The 25,269-nt window shown below is 42.1% G+C and overlaps 1 protein-coding gene across 1 annotated transcript in view; it reads left to right on the top strand.

The window, feature by feature from the left end:
- TTLL11 (tubulin tyrosine ligase like 11) overlaps positions 1–25,269 on the top strand; it is a 173,287-nt gene that overhangs the window by 35,511 nt on the left and 112,507 nt on the right. The window contains exon 3 of the mRNA XM_084899222.1: positions 3,278–3,411. Within this exon, the coding sequence (XP_084755348.1) occupies positions 3,278–3,411 (134 nt within the window). The remainder of the gene's footprint in view (positions 1–3,277; positions 3,412–25,269) is intronic.

The raw sequence follows: 25,269 nt of genomic DNA, 5'->3' as shown, positions 1-25,269 counted from the left end.
GCCACAGAGTTACACGGGCCAGTTTGGATTTCAGAAAGATCATCCCAAGGGGTGCATTGGAGAGGAAATGCAAAGAGAGCTAAGAGACTGCTGCAGCATCCAAGCGAAGAAGGTGAACTTATCAGTGGGGATGGGAATGGAGGAAAGAGGATGGATCTGAATGGACTGTTTGACCTCTGGTTTGTGTTTCTATTATAAATGATATTTGGATTGAATAATGCTTCCAATGCAGCTCAGATTTTATTTTGTTCTTATTTTTGTTTTTTAAATTGGGCAAAGCTGTTACCTTTTCTCGTAACTCCACACAGGAAGAGATCCACCAGGTCTTGGGACTTTGCTGCAAAAAGAAGAACCCAGGCCTGGGCTTGGGGGGGATGGTAGGAGATAAGATCTTGGTGTGAAGCTCCAACCTGCATTAGAGGGTTTCCCAGTCCATAAGGGAACTGGCGATACAGGGACATCTTGGGATAGACCTGATGAGAAACCCAGGTACCCAGTCAGCCTCAAAAGAACATGTTAGTAGCCCAGCCCTGAAGTCACAGACAGGAGGACTCCAGAAGAACATTGGAGAGAACAAGGCAAAGACGTTGCTCAGGTACCAGGAATAAAAGACATGTTTCCAAAATTTGGGGACAAAGCAATGGAACCCCAGAAAAGCAGTTGAACTCCTCCTTATTTAATTGGTCTACAAAGCTGGGGTCAAACAGTGCCTTGTTCCTAGTCTTGGGAACTGATGGTTAGATCTAGGCTCCACCTCAGGTCAGAATGGATCCCAAAGCCTAGGCAGAGGTCACAGACAGGGTCAGGCAGATTCTGGCAGTGACCTCCCTATTCACACATGTACTCTGGGAACATGGGCTCTGGCTCAGCTAGAAGGCCAGCCACTCTTGCCAGCATCTTACTGAGAGAAGATGGCCCGCCTCACATCTGGTTCTGAGCCACTATCTGTCCGTTTTCTTGGGAGCTCTTCCCTCGTGTCTGACTGAGGGTAGGGATGCCAGCAGCTGCTTCATGGGCTTAAGTGAAGGGTGGAGACCTTCTTCCTGGCAGTACTGGGTGGCATCACAGCCAACATACGGTAGCGGAACAAAAGCTTTGGTGGTCAGTGGACTGAGGGAGGTCTACACAGGTGCCTGCTGGAGATAGGTGTACTGGTGGGGTTAGGGCTGAGCTATAGAGCCAGCAGGCCGGCAGGGTCTGGCAAAAGTTGCCATTGGTGGGCAGTTGACTGTTTTCAGTAGAGGACTGTCTGGAGACAGACACAAAGGTAAACTCGGAAACAGATCCTTAGCTGGCATAGGGACCTCCAGCGTGCAGCACAGAAAAAGTCACTGCAGATTGAAAATGAGTATTTACTCCACTTGCTAGACCTCGATTTTCATAAAACTTTTCTGGAACATTCAAACAGCACTCCTGTTCTCAGAGCACTTCGGTCTACGTTGTGTGTGTCCTTCTGACCTGCTGAGGGGTCTCTGAGCCTTTCCCGGTTACAGCGCCCTGATGCGGCGCATACCACCACATTCTGGTCAGGAGGCAGCATCTGTGTGGTGTAAGGTGCTGCTTCGCATTTCGTCCCGGGGGTCTAGTTTAATCCTGACGGAGACCTTGGTCAGACACGAGGGAAGAGTTCCCAAGAAAACGGACAATTTGCCTTTGTGTCCCCTGTGTTCAGCTCCAGTGCTTCACTCAAAATTTCATAGGGGAATACTTTGATTTTCCAAACTCATGCATATTTCTTGGGAAGCTCAGGACAGTGTCCTCAGTGAGTTTATTTTATATTGGAGAGTCCACATTATAGCCCAGTTTATTAGAACTTTTTAAGCCCCTTTATTTCTCGCTTAATCCTCTATATCCTTCTAAACAAGAACTAAACCTGGGCATTGACATGTTGAAGCTGCAATTTTTAGGTTTATCGCTCTTTTTAATATGCTGTGGGAAGCAAGAAGTAGGTTATTAAAACCTTCATTCTCAAGTGTTTACCCTTTAGAGAAACTTCGTTCAGTCTGATCGTGCACTCTTGGAAGGTGTGATAATTCGGACATGCTGAGCTAACATGAAGCTTGGTACTTTCTATAAATAAAAATAACTTCGCTCAGCTCTAGCTGGTTTAGCTCAGTGGATAGAGTATTGGCCTGCAGACTGAAGGGTCACGGGTTCAATTCCAGTCAAGGATTAAAAAAAAAACAAAAAAACTTCGCTCAGCAATTTTCTAGTGTAGCTCTCTCAGGGTGAAGACCATTTTTTTGTTGTTGTTGCTGTTAATCCTCACCCGAGGGTATTTTCCCATTGATTTTTAGAGAGAAGGGAAGGGGAGAGAAACATCAATGTAAGAGAGACACATCGATTGGTTGCCTCCAGCATGTGCCCCACCAAAGCCAGGATCAAGCCTGCAACTGAGGTATGTATCCTTGACAGGAATCGAACCCAGGACCCTTTGGGCCGACACTCTCTCCACTGAGCTAAACAGGCTAGGGTGTGAAGGTCGTTTCTAGCGGCAATATTTGCTTTGAGAAATAAGCATGCCAAAATATAAAATAATTTGCTTAAAATTTGCTAGGGTAAACTCTCACTTCCCTTGTCAGTGTTACTCAAGATGTGAAGAAAAAAAAAAGTCCAAATGTTTTATAAGTGAGATATTTCAGTTCCCTCCGGATAAATGAATGAGATCTGGTCAATGTCTGCATCAATACTTAGAACTGAAGAGCTCATATGGATTCCATTTTCCCCTTACACTATAATTATGCTATGATACCTTCTCCAGTCCCTGTCTTATTTCAGGGAAATAGATTTTATGCTGAAAGGTGTATATACTTTTATACATTTGATACAATTTAATTAAGCTTTTCATGATGTAAGCACAGTCTACTAGATAATATTCTCTAGGATATAAGATGGAAGGGATCCCAAAAAATAGGTATGGTGGCCCAAATTTTAAAAAGATATTAAGTTTTAAGTGTAAGATATAACTGCGTCTCTTTATTCATTATCTAGGGGCTGACAAAGAATGGAGTAATAAACTAGGGGGGAAACTCATTCCTTTGAATTGATGTTTCATTTTTATAAGGAAAACAATCCACCTATCACCTCAGGTCTTCCATTAATTTGGTAGGTCTTAACAAATTAGTGAGTCACTGCCGTGGGCAACGACTCGTACCTTCTTTTTTATCCAGTCTGAGAAGTGACTGTCGGGTGGGTGGTTGTAAAAGTCCCAAACAATGGCTGTTTTATAGCTAGTGGCCCACTGCTGTTAAAACCTCACAGCTTCTCTCCTCCCCAGGCATGACGGAGATGGTGCGTAAAATTACTCTGAGCAGAGCAGTGAGAATTATGCAGAATCTCTTTCCTGAGGAGTACAACTTCTACCCTCGCTCTTGGATTCTGCCTGACGAGTTCCAGCTCTTTACTGCTCAGGTAGATGGCACTCCGTCCCGTGGCCTTGAATCATACTGTGGTTGCGACCGTGTCCTGGGTCCTGTGTGCTGGGAGCTGGGCCAGAGGTCCCCAGGGAGCTGAGCCTGGCCAAGGGAGTTTCTAACAGTGCACAGGAGGCATTGGCAGCGACCACGGCAGATTGCAGAGTTGAACAGGTAGGGTGACAGGTAGGTAAACTGAAGAAGTCCTGACATGAGGAGACGGTACTGATACTGATATTTGAAGCTGCATCAGGGGGTCAGGGTTTGGGGAGCCAGAGAGCCAGAGCAACAGAGCTGGAGAGATGGCTGAGCCAGTAAGAGGACTGGGACTGTGAGTGAATCCTGGAGGTGTGGTCCCAGGGTGTGAAATGTGGGAGGTCAGGCTCCACTTCAAGGCCAGGGAGTAGGTCTGACAAACTGAGGGGCGGGGGCTGGGGAGAGGCTTTTAAGTGTCAATTGGTTCCAGAATCAGTTTTCAAATCGCCCATTCCATATTGAAGCAGTATGTTTGAGTACGAAAACATTTAGTTGAATACCAATTGGCCATATATGTTTTGGTCCGTTTCTGGACTCCACTTTGTTCCATTCATCTGTGTGTTTACTCTTAGCTAAGAAAGCCATGGCTTTATTGTCAGTCTTATCAGGTAGTGCCAGTCTTCCCACTTGGTTCATCTTCAGAATTGTTTGGCTACTTTTGGTCTTTTGCATCTCTGGATCAGTTTTATCAATATAATCAGTTTGTCCCATTTCTACAAAGAAGTCTGCCAGGACTTTGAATCTATAGCTCAGTTTAGAGACAGTGGACATATTAACAATCATACTGTGGTTGAATACATGGCTTTTTATTTTTTTAAAAATTTAAATATACCTTTATTAATTTTAGAGAGGAAGGGAGAGGGTGAAAGAGATAGAAACATCAATGATGAGAGAGAATCATTGTTCTGCTGCCTCCTGCATGCCCCTCCTGGGGGGTCAAGCCTGAAACCTGGGCATGTGCCCTTGACCAGAATTGAACCTAGAACCCTTCAGTCTGCAGGTTGACACTCTATCCAGTGAGCCCAACCAGCCAAACCCATTGACCCCCTGTACCTTCTTCCCACTCCCTCCCTAGACCTTCACCAATCTATTGTCTGTCCATGGATTATACATACATGCATACAAGTTCTTTGGCTACTGTCTTCCCACTCCTCCTTTCTTTATTTATATCTTCCTTAACTTATCTCAGCAATGTTTTATAGTTTTCCCTACAAGTTTTAGTTTTTATGTTATTGAAAATGATATTTTTGAATTTTATTTTCCAATTGTTTGTTGCTAGTTAAAAACATCCAATTGGCTTTTTAATTTTGAATTTGTATTATATGGCCTTGCTTGATTCCCTTATTAATTCTAGAAATCCCTTTTTGTAGATTAGGATTTTCTATGTATACAATTAATTCATCTGTGAATGAATGTTATTTCTTCCTTTGTAATCTACATGCCTTTTATTTATTTTTTCTTGTTAAACTGCCCTGGGCTAGGACCTCTATACAATGTTGAACAGAAGTGATTGGATGTGGACATCCTTGCCTTGTTCCCAGTCTTTGGGGGAAGCATACAGCCTTTCACTGTTACATATGGTGTTAATGTTAACTAGAAGTTGTTCACAGATGACCTTTGTTAACTTGATGACGATGTCTTCTATAGTTTACAGAAAGTTTTCATCATGAATGGGTGCTTAATTTTGTCAAATGCCTTTATGTATCTATGAAGATGATATGGTTTTTTTCTTTATTTTGGTAATATGATGAATCACACTGATTAATTTTTTTAAATGTTAAACTAACCTGATATATGGCCTACTTGGTCCTAATATATTATTCTTTTTATATACTGTTATATTTTGTTAGGATTTTCTGTGTCTTTGTTCATGAGAAACGCTGGCATTTAATGTCTTTGTTTGGTTTGGTATCAGGCAATCTTCATTAAGTGATTTGGCAAATGTTTCTTCTGTTTTTTGAAGGTCTTATATAATACTAGTATCATTTCTTTCTTATATGTTTGATGAAATTCACTATTGGAGGTATTTTGCAAGGAACTTTCTGGAATATTTTTTTATTTTTAAAAATACATATAGGTAATTTTTCTTTCAAGGGACTAGTCTATTTTATCTAAATTGTCAAATCAATTGACATAACATTTTAAAAAATAGTATTTCCTTATTATTTTTTAACATCTATGAGATATGTAGTGAATTTCCCCTATTTCATTGCTGAGATTGGTAATTTGTGGGGGTTTTTTTATGATCAGTCTAGCGAAAGGCTTATTAATATTGTTGCTCTTTTCAAAGAACCAATTTATGATTTTATTATTTTCTCTCTTGTTTGTCCATTTTCTATATCATTGATTTCTAATTTTTATTATTTCTCTCTACTTCTTTTGGGTTTACTCATTGCTTCTTTCTAAAATAAAAATCTATTTATTATTATTATTATTTTTAAATTTTATTTCTTTACTGTTTAAAGTTAAAATAAAACGCTATTTTAAAGAGGAACCTAAGTTCATTGATTTTAAACATTAAAGCAATAAGTTTTCCTCTAAGCACTGCTTATTACATCTCAGAAATCTTTGTATGTTACATTTTCATTACCATTAAGTTTAAAATGTTATATAATTTCCCTTAAGACTTATTTGATCCCTGGGTTATTTAGAAATGTGTTGTTTAACTTTTAAATAATTTGGAATTTTACCAATATCTTTTGTTATTGATTTCTAATTTAATTGTTGACATAAGAGTGTGTATTCGGTATTACCTTGCTCATTTTAACTTGATTGAAAGTGGTCTTATGACCCATATATTGTCTATATTGGTGAATGTTTTATGTGAATTTAAAAATAAAATGTACTCTGGAGTTGCTGGGATATCATCCTACAAATGTCAGTTAGGTCAAATTGGTACTTGGTACTGTTCACGTGTCCCTTACTTATTTGTTGCCTACTTGTTCTGTCAGTCAATGAGAGTATGTTGAAATTTCCAACCCTCATTGTGGACTGTCTCCTCATTTTAGTTATGTCAGTTTTTGCTTTACATATTTTAAAATTCTGTTCTTAGTTTGATGACTTGACTCTTTTATAAGGTAACTTTCCTTGTCCTGAAGTCTACTCAATATTAATATAGCACCTCTGGCTTTCTTTGGCTTAGAATTTTCATGGTATATCTTTTTACCAGTCTTTTACTGTTAACCTGTCTACATTTTTTAAAGAGTGCTTCTTTTTGACAGTGTATTATTGGGTGTGGTATTTTATCCTGGTTAACAACCTTTGCCCTTTAATTGGTGTGTTTAGTCCATTCGAATTAATGTAATCACCAATATGGTTGGATTCAAGTATGCCAACTTGTTATTTCTTTTCTATTTATACTATATGTTTGGATTAATTGAATATTTTTAGTGTTTTGTTTTATCTTCTCTTTAAACTTCTAAGTTATACTGCTTTTAAAAGTGTTTTTCGTTTTTGTCAAGCCCCTAGAATCTAGGGTTTACAATGCATCTTTAACTTATCACATTTACCTTTAAGTATTTCCTACTTCAAGTAAAATATAAACACCTTGCAACATTATATTTCTACTTCCACTCTTTTCCTTTGTGCTATTGCCATCTACTTTACTTTTGTGTTATAAGCCTCATAATACATTATTATTTTTGCTTTGAAAAGTCAGTCTATATATATAAAAGCCTAAGTGACTATTACAACCAATGACTGGAATGATCAGAAAGACCGGTCAACTAGTCACTATGACATGCACTGAACACCAGGGGGCAGACATTCAATGCAGGTGGTCAGTGTACTCCCATAGCCAACCCCCCACAGCCGGCAATCCTCCCATGGTCCCTCCCCCTGTCCTGCAGGCCCTGTTCAGCAGGCCCCAGCTGGCAGGCCCTCAGCCCCAAAAGGCCCGGCCCCAATCAGGACTGGCCGAGACAACTCTAATAGGCCCTGATCACCTGCCAGGTCTAGAGACCCCCACCTGTGCACGAATTTCTTGCACCACACCTCTCGTTATAAAGAAATTAAAAAAAGTGTATATTTGTTTTTTATACTCACCCATACATTTACATTTTCAGAATTCTCCATCCCTTTGTGTAGCTCTGGGATTCCATCTGGTATTATTTTCCTTCAACTTAAAGAATAGTCTTTAACATATTTCTTGTAATGCAGGTCTGCTGATGACAAATTCTCTCAGCTTTTATTTGTTTGGAAATGCCTTCAGTTTTGTAAATGTTTTGAAATAATTTTGGACTTACAAAAAAGTTGCAAATGTGTAGTAGAGAATACACATATACCTTTCATCTAGCTTCCCTTATTATTAATATATTGTACAAGTACTGAAACTTGGAAATTAGCATTGGTATAATATTAGTAAACTATCTATACACCTTATTTGAATTTTTCCTATTTCCCTACTAATCTCCTTTTTCTGGTACAGGATCCACTCCATAATCCCTCATTGCATTTAATTGATGAGTACTTAATAATTACAAAGAGATATACCTCCTGATTTTTATCTGCCACGTGTGGGTAGAGGACCAGCACATTGGTGTCTCCACCCCTCCTACCAGTGTGGCTTCTTCTTTATATCCTTACTTATAGGAGTTCTGTTTAGCTAGATTTCAGGGGGTTCTGAATGATGAGTTTTCTGTAGTTTAGTTATAATTTTGATGTAGTTGTGGGAGGATTTTAGTATCACATTTACCTACACTGCCATCTTCACTGGAACCCAGATCTTTAATCTCTTTGAACAGTGATTTGTTTTTTTGTTTTTAATGCACAGCTCTTTCATATCTTTTGTTAAATTTATCCCTAAGTATTTCAAATTTTGATACATGGGCAATCTTTTGGTTTTAAACTTCAACTTCTAGTTATTCATTGTGAGTATGTAGAAATATAATTGATTTTTATTTATTAACCTTGTATTCTACAACCTTGCTAAACTCTCCTAATAAATTCCAGTAGCTTATTTTGAAGGTTTGATGGGATTTTCTATATAGACTATCATGTTCTCTGAGAATTGGATGGTTTATGTCTTGCTTTCCAATCAGCCCTTTATTTTTCTTGCCTTATTGTCCTGGCTAGAATCCCCACATAGAGGTATGAAGGCAAAAGAGATGCTGAGGGTTATATTAAGACATTATATCTTATGTAGGGAAGGACAGATGTGAGGGATATTTCGAAGGTGGAATCTACAGGTCTTGGAGACAGATCAGAGAGGGGTATGCAGAGGAAGGTACAGTTGATGTTTTCAGGAATCTGGTGGGGATGCAGTTGACAAGATGGGAAGCCCTAGAGGAGGAGGAGGTTTAGTGGGAAAGATGGGAAGCTGAGCAAATGCTTGTTGCTTAACTGTCAGCTTTCTGAATTTAGCCACTCAGATAGATTCTTTATCTTCGGTAAAATGGGGATGTAGGGTTAGCAATTGCTCCACCTCTTTCTGTTTTAGCATTCTAAACTCTCAAGTATTACATCCATTTGATTAATGCTGAAGGTACTTAGAATGGATAGTTCCCTAACATAAGAAGGAATTGTCTCTTAAAGGACAATAATCTAGAATCTGCTGACTCAGGCTCTGGCACATGCAAACTAGACTATGAAAACCCTATCATAGTAACTTACTGGAAAGCCCAGGTACCATCACTTATTCCTCATGGGATCTCAAGTAAGTCTCTTCTCCTCTCAGCCCCATTTCTCCAACTGTTAAATGGGGAAATGATTATAACCTCTGAGTGAGCATCCAGTGAGTATTTGACAATGAAATGCTTCATTAGCTGCAAATCTGAATTAAAAAAGAATACATCTGGATTCTAATTTTTAATATCACCTTTGTTTTAATACAAAATTATACATTCAGTTATATTATACATAGGGATGTATAATATAAAAAGTGAAAAAAATATTTCCACTTCTCAGAAATTACTGGACACTTTAGTGTGTATTTTTCCAGCTATTTCCTATTTATAAGCAAATATGCACTGTAATACATATAGCTTTTTTTCTTTAAAAATGGGATTTTACCATACATTCTCTTTTTTAGCTCTTTTCCTCACTGAATATGTTTTAGGCATCTTTCCATGTTAGCTCTATATAATAATCAATTGTATGAATGCACCATAACTTTTAAAATTACTTCTCTGTTGATGGACATTTAGGTGGCTCTCAAATTCCTTAGTTTAATAAGTAATGCTGTTGGGCATTCTCTCAGATTTATATTTTTCTACATGTGTGCCAGCATTTTCTTCAGGTGGACATCTCACAATGGAATTACTGTATTAAAGGGTTGTGCGTTTACATTTTGACTGGTAAAGCGAAACCGAAGGCATCATTAGAAATGGTGCATTTAATTATGAGGGTAAACTGTCTTGTCAGGGCCATGGCAGTGAGCTCTCGGAGCGGTATGTGGGCTTTGCTTTGTGATTCTTGGTAGCAACAGGAAGAGGTCTGAGTGGCTGTGAAACATTCTAAAAACTGACACTGTGAGCATTTTATTTTTGACATTAATTAGGATTAAACTTGCTTCATTAAAGGAAGGGGAAGATCCACACTCCTCTGCTATAACCATTTGCAAAACTGGTTTCCACATATGATCAGCAGGTGGCACCAGGGGGAAGCAAGTAGGATTCTCGGTGGAAATTTCTGTGAAAACTAGAGGAGAATGCAGGCTTCCTTTCCAATTTTAGCAGATGGCCAATAAAAAAATTCCTCGGCGTTTATTTTGCATATGGTCTCCCATCTGGGTATTTGAGAAAAGTACAGTTTTGTTATCAAAACAGTATTTATTATGGTGAAGGAGTTTGTATTTCGCAGAAGAATTTTTCAGTGAATGAAGCCAAAAAGCGGTTCAATAATGCTTTCAAGTTTCTTGGAGGGAACCAGTGAGCATGGTGTCCTTTCACTGTCCTCTCCAGTTACCCTCCTTAGTTAGCTCTGATTGATTCAGCTCCTTGAGGCTGAATGAAGCACATTATTTGCAAAACCCCCAGGGAACAATGTTCTCCACCGGCTTTAGAACTAGGAAAATGTGGACTTACTTATAAGTGGGTCAGAGTCCAGGCAGAAAGAAAAGCTGCAATAGGAAGCATATGTTCCTTGTCCTCACCCCACGTTTATCAAATAGACTTCTGGTGAGTTGCTTATTTGCATAATTTTCTTTCATGTGGACAGCATGCTGATCTGACTGACCTTCAGGGCACCCGATAGTTGGAGTTCACCTATAGCAGTGGTTCTCAACCTTTCTAATGCCGCGACCCTTTAATACAGCTCCTCATGTTGTGTGACCCCCAGCCATAAAATTATTTTCATTGTTACTTCATAACTGTAATTTTTCTACTGTTAAATCATAACGTAAATATCTGTGTTTTCTGACGGTCTAACTGCTAGCTACTTCATAACTGTAATTTTGCTACTATTAATGAATCGAAATGTAAATATCTGTGTTTTCTGATGGTCTTAGGCTCTACAGCAGCGGTTCTCAACCTGTGAGTCGTGACCCACAGATTGAGAACCACTGGCAGGGTCTCCTAAGACCATCGGAAAACACAGATATTTACATTACGATTCATAACAGTAGCAAAATTACAGTTATGAAGTAGTAACAAAAATAATTTTATGGTTGGGGGTCACCACAACATGAGGAACTGTCTTAAAGGATCGTGGCATTAGGAAGGTTGAGAACCACTAACCTACAGGGTGAAGTTTAAACTCCTACAATGCCTTGCAGAGCCACTGCCCACCTCTGCAGCCTCAGCACCCAGTTTTCCACCACTTCCTTGGATTCTTCCATATTCAACTGCTTTAAGCACACGCCTCTGCACACGCCTCTCCTTTTGCCTGGAGCACTGGCCGTTATCCTTCCTGCCCCTCTCCCAACTCCATAGCTGCCTTCTGTCACCTGACAAATGTTGCTAATTTTTCAGACCCCTGCATATCTTTTACTTTCTCTATAAACCTACTCTGCCCCGCCCCACTGGGAGGCATTTTGGTTTTCTTTCTTCAATGTACACTGTACTCATGTTTATCACACTGTTTAGTGACTACAGGTTTAGTTATCTTTCTCTCCTGCTCTAAGTTCCACGAGGTCAGCGAGTGACTGGATCAGTCTTACTCACCATTGTATCCCTAGTGCTTCTTGTAACAGTGCCTGGCTATAGTGGGAAGTCAAGTATATTTGCCAAATTGAATTGCAAATTAATATGTATGGTTTAAAATAATTTCTCTTGTGAGTTTAGCCATCAAAAGTTAGCTTCTCCAAGGCCAAGGGTATTTGCCTGACCTAACCTGTCACTTTAAAAGGGTGTGGGCCACACCTGGGCCACGAGGAACTGACCAAAGTCATGGCATCCGGTGAGATGGTGGTTGGGCTGCTGACCTTCCCCAATGATGCCCAGACCCTACCCCACACAGAGTTCTGCACACGGGCAGCAGGCTCGGGAGCCGTCAGGGAGACCAGAATGCCTTCTGCTTATGCAGCCTGGCATCCCGGGAGGCCAGGGTTCTGGTGCATAACCAATAGAACACAAGACAGGAGTGAGGGGGTTCCAGCTGTCAGAAGCAGGCAGATGATTCAAAGCTGCTGGCAGAGACGCTGTAGGAGCCATGCTTTCACCTCCCTGGATGCTTCAAGTTTTATTGCCTTTGTTGCCAAAAATAGAACTTCACCGCCTGCTTAGATATATCATGCTGTTCTTGTGTCCCTTGCTTAACAGCTCAATTTGTTTACTGGAAAAATAGCATCCGAAACTCAAGATGGTGCTCATCTCTGGAAAAGCATGGTTAGGTCCTGTTCATTAGGACATCCTTTTAATTAGCCCAAGTGACACTGGCATCTGTGTGGTGCTTCCCAGTTCACCATGTGCTTTTTATATGTATGGCCTCTGTTATCCTCCCTCAATTTGGGGAATTATCATTATCTCCAATTTACAGATGAGAAGACAAAGGTTCAGAATCAAGGGTTCTTGCTCATGGTTACCCATGACTCTACAACAGCTAGTGCACTCAGACCTCTGACTCAGGACAGTTCAAACATTTCCTGAGACCTACTAAGTGCCAAGTGCTAGGGGTACAGGCTCAATGTATCCTTGCCCTATGCAATTGTTAAATGTGAAATGAAACACTGAACCAGGGTCAGGAGACCTGCTCCACTTCTGGTTCCACCTCCTTTCCCCTAACCCCCAGTTTTATTGAGATATAATTGAGGCATAATCCTATATAATAAGAGGCTAATATGCAAATCAACTGAAGGCAAAATGACTGGTCGCTATGATGAGCACTGACCTCCAGGGAGCAGATGCTCAATGAAGAAGCTTCCCCTGGTGGAAGCACCGCTCACAGCTGGTGAGCACAGCGGAGGTGGCGGGCGCCTCTCCCACCTCCACAGCAGTGCTAACGATGTCTGTCAGTCAGATATTCCCCAAGGGCTCCCAGACTGTGAGAGGGCGCAGCCGGGCTGAGGGACACCCCCACCCAAAGTACACGAACTTCGTGCACCGGGCCTTTAGTATTGTATATTTTTACATCATGATGATTAGATGCACACATATATAGCAAAATGATCATCATAATAAGGTTGTGAACACATTCATCATCTCACATAATTACAATATTTTTGTGGTGAGAACATTCAAGATCTTCTTTCTTAGCAACTTTCAAGTATATAAACCAGTATTGTGAACTATAGTCACCATGCTATTAGATTCTCAGAACTATTTATCTTATAACTGGAAGTTTGTAGCCTTTGTCCAATATCTCCCCATTTCCCTCATCCCTCATCCCAATCCCTGACAACCACAATTCCACAAACTTGAGTTTGTCATGTGTTGCAAATGGCAGGATTGCCTGGCCAGTGTGGCTCAGTGGTTGAACATTGACCTATGAACCAGGAGGTCAGGGTTTGATTCCCAATCAGAGCACATACTCAGGTTTTGGGCTTGATCCCCAGCAGGAGATAGCTGATCATTGATTTTTCTATTTCTCTCTTCCTCTCTTAAATCAATGAAAATTAAATTTTAAAAAAAGCAAATGGCTGGACTTTTTTTTTTATGGCTCAATAATATTCTTCTTCTTCTGAGAGAGAGAGAGAGAGAGAGAGATAGAGAGAGAGAGGGATTTTTTTCTTTATCTATCCATCTGTTGATGGGCACTTAGGTTGTTTCCATGTGTTGTTTATGGTGAACAATGCTGCAGCGAATCTGAGAATGCCAAAAATCACTCTTAGACATAGTGATTCCATTTCCTTACCCAGAAGTGGGATTCTGTATCATATGGCACTTCTAGTTTTACATTTTTTGAGAAAGATCTATATTGTTTTACATAGTGACTGTACCAATTTACATTCATACCAGTAAGTGGGAGGTGACATCTCATGTGGTTTTGATTTGCATTACCCTGATGATTGGTGATATTGAGCATCTTTCCACATGCCTGTTGGCCATTTGTATATCTTCTCTGTTTGGGCCCACTGCCCATTTAAAAAATATATATTTTATTGATTTTTTACAGAGAAGAAAGGAGAGGGATAGAGAGTTAGAAACATGGATGAGAGAGAAGCATCAATCAGCTGCCACCTGCACACCCCATTCTGGGGATGTGCCTGCAACCAAGGTACATGTCCTTGACCGGAATTGAACCTGAGACCCTTCAGTCCCCAGGCTGACACTCTATCCAGTGAGCCAAACCAGCTATGGCCCACTGCCCATTTTTAAATGAAATTACTATTGTTATTTGCTATTAAATTGTATGAGTTCCTTACATAATTTGGATATTAATCCCTTACCAGTTATATGGTTTACAAATATCTTCTCCCATTCTGTAGATTGACTCTTCATTTTGTTCATAGTTTCTTTTGCTGTGCAGAAGCTTTTCAGTTTGATGTTTTTGGCTTTTGTTGGTGTCATATCCTGCTGCCACCTCTTAGCTGGGAATGGGGCCCCATCCAAGTCATCTACACCCCCACCCCCAGGCTCCAGTGGTTCCTGTATAAGAAGAAAAGATTGCAGAACATCACTAAGGTTCCTTCCACGTCTAACCTTTTGATTCTGTGAGTTTGGCTTTCCTGGACTTCCATAAAACTCTCTGCTGGAGTTAAAATTCTTCACAAATTTCTGTTGCCAAGGTCTTAGTTGGAGCACAAAGGGCCTTATGTAATCAATCATCTTCTTGCAAATGCTGGGTCAGTGCAGTCCTGGGCTGATGGGAAGCGCTGATGGTGAAGGCTGCCCTGCAGCTGCTTCTGGAACCCTCGGGGGCCGGCTGGCTCCTCACCTCCACCTCACCGTCCCAGGAGGGCCACTGAAGCTGTATCTGCACATTCCATCCCGAGCCCTATGGGGTGGTTGGCTGAGGCCAGCAAATATTGGCTAAGCCAAGACATCCTTCCTGTTGGTTCCCTCTAAAGCCCTTTCAGAAAGATTCACATCTGCCCAAGTTCTTGCCAGGGACAACCTTCCTGGGTTCATCCATCCAACAAACTTTCTGAGCTTCCCTGTGTCAGAGTTGATGCCACCAAATCTACGAACACCTTTTCTGATACCCCCTCTCCCACTCCACCTCCCACTCTCCTGCCGCCCAAACCCTCTGGGTTCAGTTCCTCTGGGACCCCTTCCTTCAATTATAGGACCCCCAACACGCTATTTTGTGGCAGTGCTTCTGGTTGAGAGATAGTGAGGCAAGGGCTCGGGTCATTAAGACCTAGGTTAAAATCCTTTCTTCATCACTTTTAAAGTGTGTCCTGGATAAGTTAATTATCCTGAGCCTCACTTTCCTCAAAACCTGTAACACCGCAGGGATGCTATGAGAATCATACTCTATCCCCTCAGTGAATGGACATTTACTTATCTTCTGTCCCTGAGAACCTGGGGGCTCCCAGGAGCTTGGAGAGTCATTTCCATCTGCCCTGTGCCCAGCACATGTGTGTGAAATGAATGAATACGGAAAGAAGTTTTGCGGTCTTTGATGGAAATTTAAGCTAGCGCTAAGACTGTTTACACAAAGTATTATGGGTGTTTCTGCCTTATTGGAAATGGCCTTATTTTAATTTTTAATATAAATCTAATCTTGAGACTAGTCATCTCATTATTTGATGCTAGATCATTTAGGAGGGAATAGAGCTAAGACTTCTCTTTGACTGAATGGCATCAAGCTTGGCTTAAACATTTTCCTGCTGAGGTTCTCCCTCCCCCACCATAAACAGCCTAGTGTGCAATCATACTTTTAAAAGTAGAAACTCTATTGTTTAATTTCTACATTTCCATTTGGTCCCAAATACATTTAGCATTTTAAATGACAATTTATAATCTCGCTGTTTTGCAGTCCTGATTTTGTATGAGGAATTTTGAAGTAAGTATGATCATTAAAGTGCTGCTGCTTTAAATGTCTGCCACTCCCCCCTGAAGAAAGGCAAGCTGTGAAAAAGTGACAGAGGTAAACATTTTTCTGGGAGACTGTTTTAAAGGTCAAGAAAACCCTGCCTTCTAAAGCGAAGAAAAGGTCATCTTTCACCCTTCAATTTTTGTCCTTTCATTTCATTTTGCAAAAGTTCTTCTTGATGTCGCCTTCGTCACTTGAGTGGAGATGCCTCATTTTCTGTAAGAAAACAGTGGAACCAATCTTGAGATAGATCAGTACCTCTTTCAAAGGGAAATTATGAAAATTGCTCTGCCTGTGCCTTCTTTCCTCATCTCCAAAGAAATGAAGAAGCCTCTCTGTTTCTTGTCCAACTTCTCCTCTGGGTAATGGCTTCTTGGAGGCGTTCTAATGAAAGGCGACGCGGAGTCGAGATTTGGATTTAGGAAGATGCTGTAATTGAATTCTCTGGCCTCATTAATGAATGATTCTCTTGTCCTTCCCTCTCACCCACACTTCCACTGCCTGCCTCCTTGCCTCCTCCTGAAATTAACCCCATACATTTTCTAGAAGGCTTAAAAGAGCAGGATAAAAGGACTTGTTTGGTTAGAATAGATCTAATAAGTGCCTTTCTATTCTTTTGGAACTGATGGCTCTCTTCCATTTTCTTTTAACTTTTCATCTTGTCATAATTTCAGACTTACTGAAAAATTGTAAGAATAATAAAAAGCTTTCTGCACACCCTTCCCTCAACCCAGTGGTTCTCAACCTTTCTAATGCCACAACCCTTTAATACAGTTCCTCATGTTGTGGTGACCCCCAACCATAAAATTATTTCGTTGCTACTTCATCACTGTAATTTTGCTTCTGTTGCCAGCAAAATTATGAATTGTAATGTAAATATCTGTGTTTTCCGATGGTCTTAGGCTCTACAGCAGTGGTTCTCAACCTGTGAAAGCCCATCGGAAAACACAGATATTTACACTATGATTCATAACAGTAGCAAAATTACAGTGATGGAGTAGCAACAAAAATAATTTTATGGTTGGAGGTCATCACAACATGAAGAACTGTATTAAAGGGTCAAGGCATTAAAAAAGGTTGAGAACCACTGACTCAATCCCAAATGTTAACATTTTGCTACATTTGCGCTCCCCCCTCTCCATTTTGATAGTAATTTGCATACACGATGCCCTTTTACTCCTAAGCATACCGTGCATATTTCCTAAATAAAAGAGTACTTTCTTTTATAGCCACAGTGTAATTATTGAAATCACGAAATGAACATCGACCAATACTATTTTCTAATTTAATCATATCCACAATTTATTCAGATTTTGACAATTGCCCCTTTAACCTGGAAGAATTTCTCAGTCTTTTTTCATTTTCAAGCCATAGGTATTTTTGATGAGCACAGGGTATTTAGCAGAATGTCCCTCAATTTGGTTTGACTGGGGTTTCCTTATTAGGTTTAGGATATACATTTTTGGCATTGAATAGCACAGAAGCTATGTTGTGTTTTTCTCAGGGGTGTCATCTCTGGGGGCACATGCTGGCAATATGTCTCATTGCTGGTGACATTAACTTGAATCATTTGGTTAAGGTGGTGTCTGCCAGATGTCCACGGAGGAGTTGCCATTTCCCCCTTTCTTTCTTTCTTTTTTTTTTTTTTTTTTTTAATAAATATATTTTATTGATTTTTTACAGAGAGGAAGAGAGGGGGATAGAGAGCTAGAAACATCGATGAGAGAGAAACATCGACCAGCTGCCTCTTGCACACCCCCTACCGGGGACGTGCCCTTGACCGGAATCGAACCCGGGACCTTTCAGTCCGCAGACCGACGCTCTACCACTGAGCCAAACCGGTTTCGGCCATTTCCCCCTTTCTAATGATTAAGTATCTTGAGGGAAGATATTTAAGACTATGTAATATCCTGTTATTCCTCAAACTTTTACCTCTAGTTTTATCCTCGGTTAATGATTCTTGCCTAAATCAGTTTTTATTGTGATGGTTGCCAAATGGTGATTAACCAGCATTCCTTCTGCATTTGTTAGTTGAGTTTCTACTGCAAGGAAGAACTTTGCCTTTTAATTTTTTTATCTATGTGAATATGCATGCACATTAGTGTGGATTCTTATGTTATTCGGTGAGTTATAATCCTCTTTTGTTTATTTTGAACCTCGAATGCTCCTAGATTTGCCCAGTGGAACCAGTGTCCTCTTAGCAGCCTGTTACTCTCCGAGCGTCTGTTCTGCCACGACAGGAGGCCCCAGGCTTTGTCGTGTTTTCCCTGCACCAGCCTGGGAGTCAGCCACATTCCCAAGAAGCCCTAGTGTTTTTGTGCTGGTGCTGGGAGCTCACTGCTAGAAGGGTGTCATTCCAATGGCCTCCCCTTTTATAAAAATACATTAGGATATTCTCTTCACCATCCTGAATGTAATATAATCAACCTTTACACATATTTCTTTAAAAGACAAAACCACCTAAATGTTATTTAAAAAAGAAAAAATAAGAAAAAGTTCTTTATAACAAAATTTTATACATTTCAATAAGTAACTGCTCTGAGGGCACAGTTACATAAGAATATGTAATGAAGTGGCCTGATGCTTGCACCTACCTGTAATGAATGAGTTTGGATATAAGGAAAGTAGGACAATTCGGTTAAACATTATTCATATTCTCTCTCATATGTCTATATATTATACATAATATCATAGATATGATATTTTTAAATATTTGGCTTTTTTATTTTTAAAACATATTTTTATTGATTTCAGAGAAGAAGGGAGAGGGAGAGAGAGAGATACCGTGTTTCCCCGAAAATAGGACCTAGCGCATGGAAAGATAAGACATCCCCTGAAAATAAGACCTAGCGCAACTTTGGGAGAAAAAATTAATATAAGACACTGTCTTATTTTCGGGGAAACAGGGTAGAAACATCAATGATGAGAGAGAGAGAGACAATGATTGGCTGCCTCCTGCACACCCCCAAATGGGGACCAAGCCTGCAACCTGGGCATGTGCCCTGACCAGGAATTGAACCATGACCTCCTGGTTCATAGGTTGATGCTCTCAACCACTGAGCACACTAGCTGGGCTAACTATTTGGCATTTTAAACTGTTCTTTACATATAATCACATTGTGTTATGTGGGTAACTCATAAGCCACGTGCCTTCAGCGATGCAGTGCTTCTGAAATATTCGATAAAATTCCAGGGCGGGGGAGGTGAAGTATAATTTTCCCTGTATTAACCTGGTTGTTGCATTCCTGGAAAATGGTGGTGCTCAACTTAAATCATGTGGGAAATTCTTTTTGTTTACATGTGACAGTGGGTAGGGATCTAGGCTATCTCTACGTCATACATAATAGGGCTTCCACTTTATGAAGGTGCGGTGGGGCTGCCCAGTGCGTGGCAGACCGGCATTCAGGCCCCTGCCCATCAAATGCCAGTAATACTCTCCATTCACTGGGACAACCAAAAACACTCCCCAAAATTTCCAAAACCCTCCCTAGGTGGCAGTATCGGTCTTACTGAGAAACACTGATTGATCTCTGGGGAGCAGGAACATTTTTCTCTTCCTTTAAGAAACACAAATACCTGTATTTGGCTTAAAGGCGTTTAATTTTTAACACTTTCCAGATTTGTGTCCAACACTGCAGGTTTCCCTGATTTCCACCTAACTTTGAGAATGAGGATGACCCCACTCTGTCCCTGCCTAGACAGGGAGGCAGCCTCGGTCTCACTGCACACAGGGTGGGCGTCCCCACGGGGGAGCAAGGTTGTGACCTCAGTGTTATCCTGTAGGCAGTCTTGTCATAACCCGTGTTCTCCAGAGAGCTAGAGAGAATCCTGGAAGTCGTAAGCAGAGAAATGCCTCCGCTGTTTAGATGAGGAGACTGAGACCCAGAGAAGGAAAGAGGCTTGGCCTAGTAACACAGAAGTCAGAGATACTCCTGAGGCCTGGAGACCAGAGAATAACAAATGTTAGGGATTGGGAAGGACCTGAGAAACCATCCAGGCCACTGCCCCTGGGGGATCCCTTCCCCACCTGGACAGGTGACCAGGCTCCAGCCTGTACACGATCATCTTTAAAAATAGCTGGTTCCTCCTCTGTAAAACTCAACAAGGACTCTGCCTCTTGGGCTGTTGGCAGACGCTCATGGAATGATATTAAATAAGATCGCTGTAGACCACCCACCACGATGCTCAGTGAATGGCCGTTTCTTTCTCTTGCTCCTTTCCTCCCCTCAGGGTGACACGTTTAAAGCAACTTCTAGATATTTAGGAAGCGCTTACAGCTCGGGGTGGAAAGATTTATCAGAGTAAAAGCACTCAGACTTATCTCTGCTGTGCGTGGACTCACCCTTTGTTAGATAACCGGGAATGCCTTAAAAAGTATCCGGGTGAACCACTAACGAGGAGATCGATCCTATTTGGATTCAAGGTGAAGGCAAAAGAGTAAACGATCCTCAGATTAATTGTTGTATATTTAGTGTTATAATACTTATTGACTAATGTCACCACTGACTAATGTCACCGTGTCACCATGTCTTGTATATGGAAATGATAATCGGTCCACATTATTAATGAGGATGTAGGTGAGCTCCTGTCACTGTTCTCCAGGTGCATTACAGTTTTACAAGTCTGCCCTGGGCATGCATGGCTGAAATGCTGGGCCAGAGAGCTTCATTGTAATCCCATTTTTTACATGGATGAGGTTAGTGTTGCTGTAAGGTGACAAATACCTTACTATTTTTTGTGCACATCTCTCTGTGACTGTTAGTTTATGGGAGCGTATCCTGATATCCTGAAATGCTGTCCCGTTGAGGTTGTAGCGCAGCTGTCCTGCCTTTATGGGTCATAGGCGAGGTCTCAGAGCTGAGCCTCAGGGACCCGATGCCTCCTAGATCCTGGAACACACTACCTACCACCGCCTGGGGGCATACCTCAGAGCCCTGGCATGCTGAGAACAAAACTATGTATTTGCAATCTCTCCTGTTTACCTCCCTTCTGCTCCCCTCGGGTAGTTGATAAAGCCTTTTTAAAGCTTTACATCTGGTCGTGAGGAACTAAGGAAAGTGTTGGAGAGCCCATGCTAGTTTCTGAGCACTAAAGGGGGTCAAACGCCCCTTCTGTCCAAGTTCATTAGGATGGGACAGTGACTGGTGAGACATCCCCCAAGGGAAGTGGATTTGGGGGAAGAGACAGCGGAGCCTGTTCCCACATGGAGAGATGTCCTCTACTCCTTCTCAGGTTTATGAAGGCAACTGGGAAGTTTTCTCACAGGTGACTCTGAAGTTAAGTGATGGCCAGAGGTTCGGAAGGACTGCTGGGATGACATTCCCTGTGAGCCCATGGGGAGCTGAGCCCAAGTTCTCTTTCCGTGGTCACCTGCTCCCATTGAAGTGGAGGGGGTGGGGAGACCCGCAGTGTTAGTTTAAGGAAAAGTGGCGGATAGAGCTGGCCTTCCATGGCACAGGAGGAGTTTCTTTGTAAAACTCGCCCAGCTTGGCTGCCAACCAGTGAGCTCATTTAGAACACCACAGAGCATCGGTGATCAAAGGCATGTGAGAATAATTCCTTCCATGTCAACACCTTCCCACTTCTCCCTGACATTTAAACCAGCGGCTGGGATCCAGCACTTGTGGAGACCCTGTCCTTACTCTCCTGGTGTAAGCATTCAGGCTAATGACTGTCTGGTCCCCGGCAGGTGCATGGCTGCCCAGCCTGGTTCTCCAGTAGATTGGTGTCTTGGCTTGCAGGTTACCATGCAGTAGAGGGAAACCTCCAGTTACAAAATCCCAAAATGAAAATGCTGTTACTTATCTTGTAGATTAGATCTCCTGTGTACACAGTGACAGGCCTGGCACAGTGCCTGGCCCTCGTCATTCTGCAGAGGGTGGAAGAGCATTGGGAGGGGAGATGCCCCGTGTGAGTGTTGCAAAGTGGGACACGGATATTCTCATGGTTGTTAAAGTGTGTGAACTATGGCAAGAATATAAGAGGCATACGAGGGACTCTGGTGTGGGAAGGAGGAAAGCTAGGGCTTTGGATTATAATGGAGTCATATACATTTGGAGGTGAGCTAAAGATTATTTCACCAGTTCATTAGCAGGAAAGCCTCAGTATCGGAAAAACGATTTTAGCTGGAAGGGGAGCTTACTCAGCAATCGAGTGTTGTGTTCGGACGGAGTCAGCGCGGTGCCTTCTGGGACCTCAGGAGGAGACGGTGGGGGAGAAAGGAAGGGAGTGAGGCCTGTGAGGTGGACTCTGCCGGGTGGTCCAAAGGAGTGGAGGAAAGGCTGCCATCCAAGGGGACCGGGAAACAGCTGAGTCAGGCCCAGGCACCAGGGAGCCACGCTGGTCTGAGATGAGCCTCAGTAGGGAATCTGGAGGACGATCAGGAAACCAAGGCAGAGGGATACAGAAGAATAAACTAATAGCACAGCAGTGCTGTGCTAAGTCCAAATGCGAGGCATTATTTTATCCTTACAGCAGCATGGGAGCTGGGCGCTGTTCCTGTGATGGGAGAGGATACTGAACACAGGTCAGGTAGCTCAGCCAGGGCCCTGCTGCTAGGAGGCAGCCGATCTGAAATTTGAACCCAGGTCTGTCTCCAAAGCCCGTTCCCTGCACTCTGCTGCTCCCCACATCCCTCAGATACGAGGTCCCAGTGAAGGTGAAGGGGAGCAGCAGCCTAGGGGCCCCCATGTTGAGGGGTGCCCCAGGGCCCTTAGGAAGTAGCTTCAGGCCCAGCAGGCCTGGTGTGAGCCCTGTGCTAAGGAAACTCAGGGAGAGAGGGGGAGGGTGGGCCAGGCCAGGCCGGGCTGACTGGCCTGGCTGGTGAACCAGTTGTCCTGGAGTTCTCACTCCCCTCATGCGGCTCCAGCAATAAGGTTTCAGGCATTATGGGGGGAGCTGAAAGGAAAACGGACAGTCTCACAACTGGTTCCTTCCTGTTAGGCAGGATTTATTGTCCCAAGTGTGTTCTAGAGTGGCGCTTTGATTGTTCATACCCTACCCGCAGGCTATCTCCTATGCAGCAGCCAGAATAACATCTCTAAATACATGGCTAATTATGTTGCTTCCTCCTCAAAACCTTCCCTGACTCCTCATCACATCAGGACATTGTCCAAACTTTCCAAAATGATATTCAGGGCCATTCCTTGTCAGGCCCTCTCTCATACCCAAGTTCGGTCTTCCATTCCCCTTCCTCACATACCCCTCATTCATTCTAGACGTGGGTTCTGGAATCTGTCACCTGCGCTCAGATTCTGACTCCGGTCCTGCTGGCTGTGTACCTTTGGCAGATTTTTTTAACATCCCTGAGTCCCCATTTCCTCACCTGTAAAATAGGATTGTTGAGGATTGAATGAGATGGTGTGCATGAAGTGCTTCCAACAGTACCTGACCCCGAATACGTGCCGGGTGGGTTTGGGCTGATGTGATCATTGTTGCAGTGATCTGGCCCGGCAGGTCTCAGCAGTCCGATTTCCCATAAGCCACTCTCTCCTGCCTTCATAAAAACCATGTGGCACCATCTTCCTGCTCAGATCTTCCTCTTTGCCTCAACTGCCTACCTCACAGTCTGGCCCTGGGTAGCCTAATTTTCAGTTGACTCGGGAATTGCCTGAATGCTGGGAGTAGGGAGTTGCCCTGAGTGTGAGGCTCGGTCTTCTGAAGCCGGAAGGGTAAAGGGCTGTTCCCTGCACCCCGTCCAGCATGTGCTTTGTGACATGTTTGTCTCCCCAGGGGCATGTTTTTGATTAAGATCTGCCTGTGGGTGTGCCTGTGCCATGAAGGGTCTGGGTTGCTAAGACTGAGCATACATCCACCCGAGTGATAGAACCCTGCTCTAACTGGCTTTGACTTCCCGGGTATTGCAGATAGTGTTCTTTACGAAATTGTCTTCCTACCTGCCCCTCACTACTAATAGTGCTTTATGGCTTGGTATTCCTGTTGCTGAATTTCTCTCTCAAAATATCTTAGCTTGCTTCCCCCAGATGCCCAGCCAACTTCCTCAAGTGCATCGTAAATCTCCCATCAGATCCGCTCTGGTAGATTATCCCGATGTGCTGCTCACAGCAGCGCAGTACGAACTCTCCGCCGATAAGTGTCACTTACATGTTTATAACACAGCCTTCAACTGTGGTGATGTCAAGATAAATCATTGTGAGAACCTGTGTGCTGGCAGAAGCCAGGCACCTTAGTGTGACCTCTTTATTTTATAGGTGAGTACAACAGAGGCCAGGAGGTCAGGTGACTCTTTCAAGGTCACTCTCCCAAGGTCACCCCACTGAAGTGAAGTAGGAGCTAGATTTTCTGTCTTTTGCTTCAATAGTCTTTCTATTACACCAAAAGCTATTTATTTTCTATTTTTTAATTTAAAAAATTTTCAACTTTATAAAAATTGTGGGAAAATATGCATAACATAAAACTACCCTCTCGATCATTTTTAAGTGTCCAGTTCAGTGACATTAAGTACAGTCACATTGTTGTCCAACCATCACCACCATCCATCTTCAGAACTTTTTCCATCTTCTGAACTGGACCTCTACCAATTAAACACTCCCTCCCCTAGTCTCTGGCGACTATCATTCTACTTTCTGTCTTTATGAATTTGACTACTCTGTGTACCTCATAAATGGAAGCATACAGTATTTGTCCTTTTATGTCTGGCTTATTACTTCACTTAACATAGTGTCCTCAAGGTTCATCCATGTGGTAGCAGGTGTCAGAATTTCCTTCCTTTTTATGGCTGACTAATATTCCATCACGTGTATTCACCATATTTTTTAAAATCCTTCTTTTGCTGATAGACGCTTGGGTTTTTCCTACCTTTGGCTATTGTGAACAATGCTGCTATGAACAAGGAGGTACAACCAACTGTTCACCAAGAGCTATTCCTTATGAAAATCTTTATATTTAGAGGCATTCATTGCTGCCTGCAGCTGCTATTTTTTTCTAATAGAAAGTTTAGAAAATACAAAAAAAGTGCAATGAGGAATATAAAAATTACTGATTTTTTATGGAATATATTTCCAGAATTTCATATTCATGTTGACCCAAATTTTAGAAGTTTATATGGGCTGAGAGAATTTAAAAAGGTAGGCCAATCTGTATAGTAAAGAGGACCCTTGAAAGTAGTTAAGACAGAGTATGAAAACTGAATGTGACCTTGGCTAGCCCTGGCATTTTAGAGATGAGTTCATCCCAAAGTATAATTTCACCTTAACAGTACCACAGCTTTTTAGTGGTGCTTCTTTAAGACAATTTTAACATCTTAATAGAGTGTCTTACTGCTAAAAACAATCAGAATTTTGAATGTGGGGAGTGGGGGTTGTCAAAGTTATATTTCTTAAACATCCACTAGGGGGCGGTAAAAGACACATAAATTTTTTAACAGGCTAGATGACTGCCAAGCAATCAGGCCACCACATCCTCATGGTATCTCTTTCAGCCATCAATGCATACAGTTACAAGATAA

Source organism: Pipistrellus hanaki (genome assembly GCF_964339955.1).
Source record: "Pipistrellus hanaki genome assembly, chromosome: 11".
Taxonomy (NCBI): Eukaryota; Metazoa; Chordata; class Mammalia; order Chiroptera; family Vespertilionidae; genus Pipistrellus; species Pipistrellus hanaki.
Note: the sequence above shows the minus strand (reverse complement) of the source record. Positions and strands in the feature narration are given on the sequence as shown.